Genomic DNA, 10962 nt, shown 5'->3' with positions numbered 1-10962 from the left:
GAAAAGATGAAACTGAGAAAAATCGGGCAAGGAAGGGAGAAAGAAACTTCTCAGGTGTGAGAACGTGGGTGCTAAAAATCCACTGTCAATGTGGGCTCCCTTCTCAAAATTCAGCCAGAGACTCCCCGAGAAGGAAGCTCCTGGGAGCACTTGGGGGTTTGGAGTTGCATCTTGCCTGTTATACGCAAGGGAAAATCAAGCAGGAGAGAATACAATTTGTACAAGGTCACTCGGCTAGCAAAGCACAGAGCTGACCCCCTCCCCCGCCCTGTTTGCAGAACCTGGCTTCGGTGTTTCTCTGATTCCACACTCAGCAGGGTCTTTCTGTCTACGCAGAGACCCTCTGTTTCTTCGCAGTTTCCCTTGCTGGAAAAGACGCAGTCTCCACTTCCGGTCTTGACCACTGGACTTTTTGGAGAGCACCAAGTTCCCCTCCCATCCTGTGTTCCCTTTCTCCTTCTGCAGTTTCCCATGTCCCCTCAGCGTAGCTCTGCAGTCCTTTCAAACTCCACGCCCCCCTCTTCTACCCCGATGTCAGCGGTAGAGTTCCTTAAGCCCCTCTTGGGTGGCTGCTCACAACACTGCACCTTCAGCTAGGGGGTCCTCATTTATCCTCGGTAGCGTCCATCATGCAACGTCATTCAGAATCCCTCCATGGGTAGTTGTGGTCTCTGTACTCCTCATCTCAAGGTCTTCTCTATTAGGGAACCTTGTGTCGCCTCTCATGAGGGGTCCTCTCATACTAATCACTGCGGAGTCTCCCATCGCTTCAACTCGCAAGCACCTTGCTCATCAGTTCTCAAGCCCTCTCCCTATTTCAGGGGCCCTCTAATTCTGAGCACACCAATAAGGGTCTTCCTACATGCACTTGGAGGTCTGCACTTGTCCGCTCCGGAAGTCCTTTACTCCTTGGTCTGACCTCGGGAGGCTTCGCTAACGATGCGACGATTCCCCTTCACTCCTGGGTCCCCCCCCCCCCGCCCCGCCCCTCTCACTGCGGCGGAGCCGGTCGGCCCGGGACCGCGGGGGAGGAGGTGGAGAGGGCGGGGCCCTCCTCCCCAGCCCCCCACTGCCGAGGGGCCGGACGCGGCCACCGCGGATATAAAAGAGCCGGCGTCCCGGAGCTGCCGCAGTGCTGCCCGCCCCGGCCCGGCCCTTCGCTCCCGCTCTGCCGGCGGCCGCACCTGCTCCGGCCATGATGAGCTTCGGCGGCGCCGATGCGCTGCTGGGCGCCCCGTTCGCTCCTCTGCACGGAGGCGGCAGCCTGCACTATGCGTTGGGCCGCAAGGCGGGCACAGGCGGTCCGCGCTCCGCGGCCGGCTCCTCCAGCGGCTTCCACTCGTGGGCGCGGACGTCCGTGAGCTCCGTGTCCGCCTCGCCCAGCCGCTTCCGCGGAGCCGGCGCCGCCTCGAGCACCGACTCCCTAGACACACTAAGCAACGGGCCGGAGGGCTGCGTGGTGGCGGCGGCGGCGGCGCGCAGCGAAAAGGAGCAGCTGCAGGCTCTGAACGACCGCTTCGCGGGCTACATCGACAAGGTGAGGCAGCTCGAGGCGCACAACCGCAGCCTGGAGGGCGAGGCGGCGGCGCTGCGGCAGCAGCAAGCCGGCCGTGCCGCCATGGGCGAGCTGTACGAGCGCGAGGTGCGCGAGATGCGCGGCGCCGTGCTGCGCCTGGGGGCGGCGCGCGGGCAGCTGCGGCTGGAGCAGGAGCACCTGCTGGAGGACATCGCGCACGTGCGCCAGCGGCTGGACGAAGAGGCCCGGCAGCGGGAGGAGGCGGAGGCGGCGGCGCGCGCCCTAGCGCGCTTCGCGCAGGAGGCGGAGGCGGCGCGCGTGGAGCTGCAGAAGAAGGCGCAGGCGCTGCAGGAGGAGTGCGGCTACCTGCGGCGCCACCACCAGGAGGAGGTGGGCGAGCTGCTCGGGCAGATCCAGGGCTGCGGTGCCGCGCAAGCGCAGGCGCACGCCGAGGCGCGCGACGCCCTCAAGTGCGACGTGACGTCGGCGCTGCGGGAGATCCGTGCGCAGCTCGAAGGCCATGCGGTGCAGAGCACGCTGCAGTCGGAGGAGTGGTTCCGAGGTGCGCGGATGCGTGGGTTGGGAGGGGGTCGCTCCCTCTCCTCTCCCCCCTTCCCTGGCGGGCCAGTGAGCATATGATGGTTCACCAAGGAGTCCTCCCTAAAGCTGCTGGACCCTCTACAGAGTGCATATGCAGCCTCATAAAGTAGCAGTTTTACTCCGGCTCTCCCTTGGGGCGCCCCAACCTTGGATTTTCCTTTAGTTGACGACCCTCGTATTATTTATATCTGTACTTAAACGTTGGAGCTAGCTAACCCCTCTGTTTTCCACACTATTAGACGGACCCCAGTTTCAGACCAGTCTCCCTTTCAAACTGAACAAGCCCCATCTAGACTTCCAGGGTAACCAGTACCCGCTTGCCCTGCCAACTCTGCCCACCCTTTCTCGCACCCTTCGCAGAGGGTGGCACAGGAGTATTCTGCTGACACGTACCATGCTTCTTCCTCAGTACTACTAGCTCAGTACATAACATAATGCCCCCACTTTAGGAATCGTCTGTGTAAGATGAAAGGAGCCTTTTATTTTCACACCCTTTCTAGCCAGTATGGAACCAGCACATGGACCTCATGATTGCAAGTGGCCGAGGCAGCCTCTATTATTAAATTTCCCCTTTCTCCTCTCAAAATCTGGGACCTCCCATCTCCCTTTCTCCCACAACTTCCCAGGGATTCTGAGCAGGCTAGGCTGCAGTTGCCCTGAATTACCGCCCAGTAGCTGCAAGGTGACCTTGACCAACACTGACCCTCTCTGGCTCTTGTTTCTTTGGGGACTGGGGCATGGAGTCACTGAGTTTTCTAGAATCCTCTCTGACACCGTCTCTATAACCGTGGGCACTATTCTGGAGGAGAGTGCAGAGCTGCGGTGCTGTCCAAGGCTGTCTGTGATCCATCGTAGCCGAGAATCCTCACTGGGGTGATTTTAAAGCTTGCTAACACCAGGGAAAGCCAGGAATACCGGGATTTAGATGCTTGGAATTTCCCTTTCCATGCTCCAAGCCTTTGCAGTGGCAGTGAACCATCCCTTCCCCCGTCCCTGCAGCAAGGTTCCTCCCAGAGGGGAACGCTTCTTTTAGGTTTGCCCTTCACCCAAGCAGAGCATTCACCAAGGATATATGTCCCCACCAGCTGGCCTCTTTCTTTCCACCAGGGTCAACCCTTGAATGTGGAATGTTCCCTTTCAGGAGATTAAGACCGATTTCTGATTTGCACTGGATGATCTGAGAACCAGGAGCCAGTTGGTGGCAAAGGCCATTGTACGGCTTCGATTGGCTCAGAAGCTGCTGTGCTAGAGAATGAAGTCAGGTAGAGGAAGGGGAGAAGGACTACGGGCCTTGGGCTCCCCTGTGACCTTGGACTCTGCAGAAATCTGCGAGGAGTTACCATGACTACATTGTAACTGATCACTCCCACAGCTTTCATGTCCCGTGACTCAGGGATGCTAACTTCTTCCACAAGCCTGCAGACCCCAGCTGAGCATTAGACCTCATGGCTAGATTTCCTACCTGAACCCCTCAGTATGCCAGCCCTTTGTTAAGGAACTCTGCCTGGCCCTTCCTTTCTCCTGAGTTTAGGGAGAGACAGTCTGTTTTTCAAAACCAAATAGACTAAATTTGAATCCTGCCACTCACTAGCTGGAGGGCTTTGGACAAGAGCTCCTGGACTGTCCTAGGATGGGGTGGATTAACACCTTGGCACATCTTCTTTTTTTTTTTTTTTTTTTTTTTGGTTTTTCAAAACAGGGTTTCTCTGCAGCTTTTTTAGAGCCTGTCCTGGACCTAGCACTTGTAGACCAGGCTGGCCTCGAACTCACAGAGATCCGCCTGCCTCTGCCTCCCGAGTGCTGGGATTAAAGGCGTGCGCCACCACCGCCCGGCTCTTGGCACATCTTCAACGCATGTATGTCACCTTCCAGATCTGAGCCCAGCTTGGAACCCAAGTTCAGGTGTGCCTAACCCTGTGCCCTGGTTCCTCCCTTATTCAGTGAGGTTGGACCGACTGTCGGAGGCAGCCAAGGTGAATACAGATGCCATGCGCTTGGCACAGGAGGAGATAACAGAGTACCGGCGGCAGCTGCAAGCCAGGACCACAGAGTTGGAGGCGCTGAAAAGCACCAAGGAATCACTGGAAAGGCAGCGCTCTGAGCTAGAGGACCGTCATCAGGCAGACATTGCCTCCTACCAGGTGAGCAGGAGGAGGGGAATCACGTTCTTAGTGAAGGATCCTGGTCTCTGAGTCAGACATCACAGTGTTGCAGACTGTGAAGATCACCAATATGCAGGGGTATAGCTCAGTGGTAGAGTTCTTGCCCTCCCAGCATGCGTGAGCTCCTGGGCTCCATCCTAGCACCTAATGAATAATTTACCTCTTAAATATAAATGCTCAGCCTAATCTTGGTAGAGTAGGTATTCTATTACTTGTCGCCAGTGTCTGTGGGTGTAGCCTGGAGGGACAGCCTTGGCAGATTTCTTTGATCAAAAACAACCTTGGGGAGAAAAGTGTCACTTTCTTAGGACTGGGTAAAAAAGTAAACATGATTACAGAAACATTGGGAACTGGAAAGACAATGCAGGGGCAAAAGATAGTTGTAAAGGTTCACTTTAAGCAGTGCTCCCGTGGGAAGAAGTTTCATCTCTACTTAGGATGCTTCTGGGGACCCTCTGCCTTGGCAGGTAATCAAAGAGCAGACACTTGCCAGGCACTGACACTTGCAGGCACTTTTGGAAAGAAAGAAAACAGAGTAGCTAAAACTGCTCTCTTCCCCAGGGCCCTGTGTAGGATGCTACTCAAGTGTTCTACCACGGGGATACACTTCAATCCTTCCATGGAGCACTGTCTAAGACATCTGTAAAAATTCACCCGTCATTTTACTTACTGAGTCAGTGTCTTTGGTCTCATTCCAGGTCTTTCCCCAGGCTGAGATTTCTGATCTAGATTTATTTTGACAGTTTTGACAGGGTGGGGCTTTGTCCCCAGCCAGGTGGCTGAGCAGGGTGGCTCCAGCTTACCTGGAATTGAGGGGCCAAGTACCAGCTGGCAGATGACTTGCTTGATCTGTCATCCACAGGATGCTATTCAGCAGCTGGACAATGAGCTGAGAAACACCAAGTGGGAGATGGCAGCGCAGCTCCGAGAGTACCAGGACCTGCTCAATGTCAAGATGGCCCTGGATATCGAGATTGCTGCCTACAGGTGAGATGGCGCAGGAGCCTTGAGACAGTATAGAGCCCTGTGTTCTCAGAGCCTTGAGACAGTATAGAGCCCCATGTTCTCAGAGCCTTGAGACAGTATAGAGCCCCGTGTTCTCAGAGCCTTGAGACAGTATAGAACCCCGTGTTCTCAGAGCCTTGAGACAGTATAGAGCCCCGTGTTCTCAGAGCCTTGAGACAGTATAGAGCCCCGTGTTCTCAGAGCCTTGAGACAGTATAGAGCCCCGTGTTCTCAGAGCCTTGAGACAGTATAGAGCCCCGTGTTCTCAGAGCCTTGAGACAGTATAGAGCCCCGTGTTCTCAGAGCCTTGAGACAGTATAGAGCCCCGTGTTCTCAGAGCCTTGAGACAGTATAGAGCCCCGTGTTCTCAGAGCCTTGAGACAGTATAGAGCCCCGTGTTCTCAGAGCCTTGAGACAGTATAGAGCCCCGTGTTCTCAGAGCCTTGAGACAGTATAGAGCCCCGTGTTCTCAGAACCTTGAGATAGTATAGAGCTCCGTGTTCTCAGAGCCTTGAGACAGTATAGAGCCCCGTGTTCTCAGAGCCTTGAGACAGTATAGAACCCTATGTTCTTAGAGCTTTAAGGGAGTAAAGAGCCCTGTGTTCATAGAGCCTTCATGCTGCACAGAGCCCTGTCTTCCCACAAAGTACTAAGCCTTCAGTTTACGTTATGTTTAGGTAGCCTGCTACTTTTTAGAGACAGAAGTCTTTTGGTTTTTATTTTGTCTTGTTTTGATGTTTAAAACAGATCTTATTATGTAGCCCTGTTGGCCCTGAACTCACTATGTAGACCAGGCTGCTGTCTCGCTTATGCAGACCCACCTACCTCTGCCTCCCAAGGGTTGGGATTAAAGGTGTGGTCTACCATAGCCTAAGACAAAAGTATTTCTATTTGTTTTTATCTTTTATTAGTGTTTGTGTGAGTGTGTGCATGCGTGTGCATGTGCTGTGTTGTGTGTGGGGGGGCCAGAGGACAACTTAGTTGAGTCTGAACTTAACTAAGCCTTTACGTGGCTTCTGGGGTATGGATCCAGGCGTTCAGGCTGGTGCAGCAGGCACAGCTACCCACATGGCCATCTTACCAGCCATTAGTATTTCAGTTGTGAGCCTGAACTTTAACGGCTCAGCTATCCCTCCAGTCCTAATTATAGTAAACTATATCTTAATGGTACGTGATAGGCAAGATGGTTCAGTGGGTAAAGGCACTTGTTATACAAGTCTGAGGGCCTAAGTTTGACCTCAGAATCTACTGCAGATAGAGAACTGATTCCTGAAGATCTTCGCCAACAATGCATGCAGACATGTACCCACCCCCCCCCCCCACATCATAAAATAAAAATGTTTGAAACCCCTATCATGCTGGGGCAGAGGCGGTACACATCTTTAATCCCAGTACTCTGGAGACAGGACAGCCAGATTGTTATATAGAGAAAATTTAAAATTTTAAAATTTGCCATTTAAGCATTTTAAATCAACAGGTTAGGATGGTTAGAGCATTGAGCATTGCGTATGCAGCGCTCGTCTCCGCCCATCCCAGTTCAGACTCACACCCCTTACAGGACGCCTCGTCGTCCCTGCCCTCAGCCCTCACAGCTATTCCACTTCCCAAGAGGCAGAGCTCTAGAAGCTTATTTTCTTTTAATTATATTTTATTTGTATATGTGTGTGTGCCAGCATGCACACACGTATGGAGGTTTGAGGATGTGTATGTGTGTGTATGCGGAGAAGACAGTTTGGGGAGTTGTTTTTGTTTTTGTTTTTTCTTCTACCATGTGGGTCCTGAGTATCAAATTTCCCAACTCCTTGGGCTCGATGGTAGGTGTGCTTACCCACTGAGCTATCTCATTGGCTCAAGAGTGACTTGTTTTCTTTCTGACTGTGACTTACAGTTTAAAGTCTTTATCTACCCCAAACCCAGATAGTCAGAGACTTTAGAGGAAAAGAGGTATTTGGGTAGTCAGGAACCATTATAAGCCCACCTTAGCTCACTAGGCCTTTATTCCTTGCAAGGATGGCAGAGATGACAGAAACAGCAAGCATACCATGGGTTGTTGGGAGGCTCAGCCAGTCGCGTTCATAGGGAAATCCGGCTTACGCGGGTTCTCCTGGGCACAGTGCATGGCAGCCATGAGAAGAGCAGTTCCCAAAGATGAGCCCTAGCAGGGCTGACATCATGAAGGCCTTTTTTTTTTGTTGGTGACGCTTGACTGCCTACCTCCTTGCTCTGGTCTAATCTTGCTACTTAGTACCGTGCACTAACCAGGAATCAGAGTGATCTTTGGGTTAGAAAGACAGGCTTGGGCTCTGCCCCAGGCTGCTAGATTGAGATCTGTAGTTTACCAAGAGCCAGGGTAATGTCAGCTGTTCCACTTGGAAAACACTGTTCTAGGGGAGACCCCCTTTCTTCCCAAGCAGGCCCTCTGCCAAGCCTTTAATAGTCATCATGTCACAGAAAGAGTCCTCTGAGGTAAGGACTCTGGAGTCATCTCTCTACCAATGAGGAAAGCGAGCCCTTAGGAGTCTGGGTAGCTTGGGTAAGGTCACCCCCTTGTGAGTAGCTAAGTGAAAGGACAGATCCCAGAGAATGGCCTGCAAAAGGTGATGGGATAATTCGAAACGGCAATATTCCCAAACCCCAAACTAAATTTATAAGTATGGGCTTACTTGTTCCCAGCTTTTTTTCTTTCAGCTATGGGAGGGATTTATTTTTCATCTTAGGGTGTGTGTGCAGTGTGTGCGCGCAGTGTGTGTGTGTATAGTGTGTATGCGCAGTGTGTGTGCAGTGTGTGTGTACAGTATGTGTGTGCAGTGTGTGTGTACAGTATGTGTGTGCAGTGTGTGCACGTAGAGGTTATACACAACTTTGTTGTCCCAGTAGTCACGTCTCTTTTTCCAAACCCAGGACCTCATGCACACTGGACCAGCAATATACCACTGAGCCATAACCCCAAACCCTCCAACTTTCTCTTAAATTATGTTTTAGTTAAGAGACAGTTGTCCGTGTAGGAGTTTTCTACTGAGGACATTCTTTAGGGAGACATTTCCTCCCATAAACAGCAGTGCAGCCCCCAAGGTCAGGCTCTGTGGGTGGCCACGGGAACTTTCTCCATTCTCAGAGTGCTTCCTGCTGAGCCTGTGACCTAGTGGAGAGTGTGTTCTCAACAAGGCTCAGTCCTCAGCACCAGAGAAAACCAGGAGAGCAATGGGGAGGAGAGAGGAAGGAAAGAAGAAAAAAGGGATGAAAATGAAATTCCTGCCATTCATTCATAGCCTTCACCAAACCCTGTCACTGAATGCAGTGGGGCTTCCAAGAAACCAAGGAAGAGTGCAGACCCGCAAGTCTGCCCTGAGTTAATGAATGGTGTGTCTCATTCTCCATTCCACAGAAAGCTTCTGGAAGGTGAAGAGTGTCGGATTGGCTTTGGTCCAAGTCCCTTCTCTCTTACCGAGGCACTCCCGAAAATTCCCTCCACATCCACTCACATAAAGGTCAAAAGTGAAGAGATGATAAAAGTGGTAGAAAAGTCAGAGAAGGAAACAGTGATTGTGGAGGAGCAGACAGAAGAGATCCAGGTGACTGAAGAAGTGACAGAAGAAGAGGAAAAAGAGGCCAAAGAGGAGGAAGAAGGTGAAGAAGAGACAGAAGGAGGAGAAGAAGTAACATCTCCCTCTGCAGAAGAGGCCGCATCTCCAGAAAAGGAAACCAAGCCTCTTGTGAAGGAAGAGGCCAAGTCACCAGCTGAGGTAAAATCTCCAGCTGCAGCCAAGTCACCAACTGAGGCCAAGTCACCAGCTGAGGTAAAATCTCCAGCTGCAGCCAAGTCACCAACTGAGACCAAGTCACCAGCTGAGGTAAAATCTCCAGCTGCAGCCAAGTCACCAACTGAGGCCAAATCACCAGCTGAGGCCAAGTCACCAACTGAGACCAAGTCACCAGCTGAGGTAAAATCTCCAGCTGCAGCCAAGTCACCAACTGAGGCCAAATCACCAGCTGAGGCCAAGTCACCAACTGAGACCAAGTCACCAGCTGAGGTAAAATCTCCAGCTGCAGCCAAGTCACCAACTGAGGCCAAGTCACCAACTGAGGCCAAGTCACCAGCTGAGGCCAAGTCACCAACTGAGACCAAGTCACCAGCTGAGGTAAAATCTCCAGCTGCAGCCAAGTCACCAACTGAGGCCAAGTCACCAGCTGCAGCCAAGTCACCAACTGAGACCAAGTCACCAGCTGAGGTAAAATCTCCAGCTGAGGCCAAGTCACCAGCTGAGGTAAAATCTCCAGCTGAGGCCAAGTCACCAGCTGAGGTAAAATCTCCTGCTGAAGTAAAATCTCCAGAGAAGGCCAAGACCCCTGTGAAGGAAGGTGCAACATCCCCAGCTGAGGAGTCCAAGTCTCCTGTAAAAGAAGGAGTGAAGTCCCCAGCTGAAGTAAAATCTCCAGAGAAGGCCAAGTCCCCAGTCAAGGAAGAAGCAACATCTCCAGCTCAAGCCAAGTCCCCGGAGAAGGAAGAGGCAAAATCACCAGCAGTGGTTAAGTCTCCTGAGAAGGCCAAGTCCCCTGTGAAGGAAGAGGTCAAGCCTCCAGCTGAGGTAAAATCCCCTGAGAAGGCTAAGAGCCCAGTGAAGGAGGAATTGAAGTCTCCTGAGAAGGCCAAGACTCTTGATGTGAAATCTCCAGAAGCCAAGACTCCAGGGAAGGAGGAAGTAAAGTACCCTGCAGACACCAAATCTCCCCAGCAGGCCAAAAGTCCTGCCAAGGAGGAGGTCAAGTCCCCAGAGAAAGTCAAGTCCCCTGAGAAGGAAGATGCCAAGGCTCCTGAGAAGGAAGCTCCCAAGAAGGAAGAGGTGAAGTCTCCTGTGAAGGAGGAGGTGAAAGCCAGAGAACCCCCAAAGAAAGTGGAGGAAGAGAAGACCCCTGCTACACCAAAAACAGAGGAGAAGGTGATCAAGAAAGATGAACCACCCAAGAAGGAGGCCACAAAGCCCAAGGTGGAGGAGAAGGCCGCTACAGTGGAAGCCAAGAAGGAAGAGTCTGGAGAGAAGAAAAAAGCAGCGACCCCAGAAAAGGAGACTCCTGCCAAGACAGAGGTGAAGGAGGAGAAGACAGAGATGCCCAAGGCAGAAGCAGATGACACCAAGGCCAAAGAACCCAGCAAACCTGCAGAGAAGGAAAAGCCACAGAAAGAAGAGATGCCAGCAGCACCAGGGAAGAAAGACAGCAAGGAAGAGAAGGCCACAGAGTCCAAGAAGCCCGAGGAGAAGCCCAAGACAGAGGCCAAGGCCAAGGAGGATGACAAGAGCCTTTCCAAAGAGCCTGGCAAACCCAAGACAGAAAAGGCAGAAAAATCCTCTAGCACAGACCAAAAAGATAGCCAGCCCCCAGAGAAGGCCGCAGAGGACAAGACTGCCACGGGGGAGAAGTAGGCTGACACAGGAACACCAGAACAGCCAAAGACACTCAGGAGGGTCCCGGTACTTAAGGGTCAGTGCAATAAGTTTTATTTCTTCCTTTCCTCTCTGTAAGAAGCAGCAATGTTTAGATGATGGGCCTGCCCTCACCAAACAGGAATTTCTAGTAGGATTAAGTTAGCAAGAGAAGATACCCTGAGCCCTGACCCCCCACATCCCAAGCCCACCTCAGGTGATGGACAATTATGATAGCTTATTGTAGCCGAACGTGATG

General features: G+C 52.4%; 1 protein-coding gene across 1 annotated transcript; it reads left to right on the top strand.

The window, feature by feature from the left end:
- Nucleotides 1-1195: 1195 nt before the first annotated feature.
- On the top strand, nt 1196-10703 carry Nefh (neurofilament heavy chain). The gene is made up of 4 exons (XM_038317752.1): nt 1196-2078; nt 4058-4257; nt 5141-5265; nt 8669-10703. Exons 1-4 carry the CDS (start codon nt 1196-1198, stop codon nt 10701-10703), a joined length of 3243 nt encoding a protein of 1080 aa, XP_038173680.1.
- The last annotated feature ends 259 nt before the right edge of the window (nt 10704-10962 follow it).

The sequence above is a fragment of the Arvicola amphibius genome, chromosome 1, assembly GCF_903992535.2.
Source record: "Arvicola amphibius chromosome 1, mArvAmp1.2, whole genome shotgun sequence".
NCBI lineage: Eukaryota > Metazoa > Chordata > Mammalia > Rodentia > Cricetidae > Arvicola > Arvicola amphibius.
Note: the sequence above shows the minus strand (reverse complement) of the source record. Positions and strands in the feature narration are given on the sequence as shown.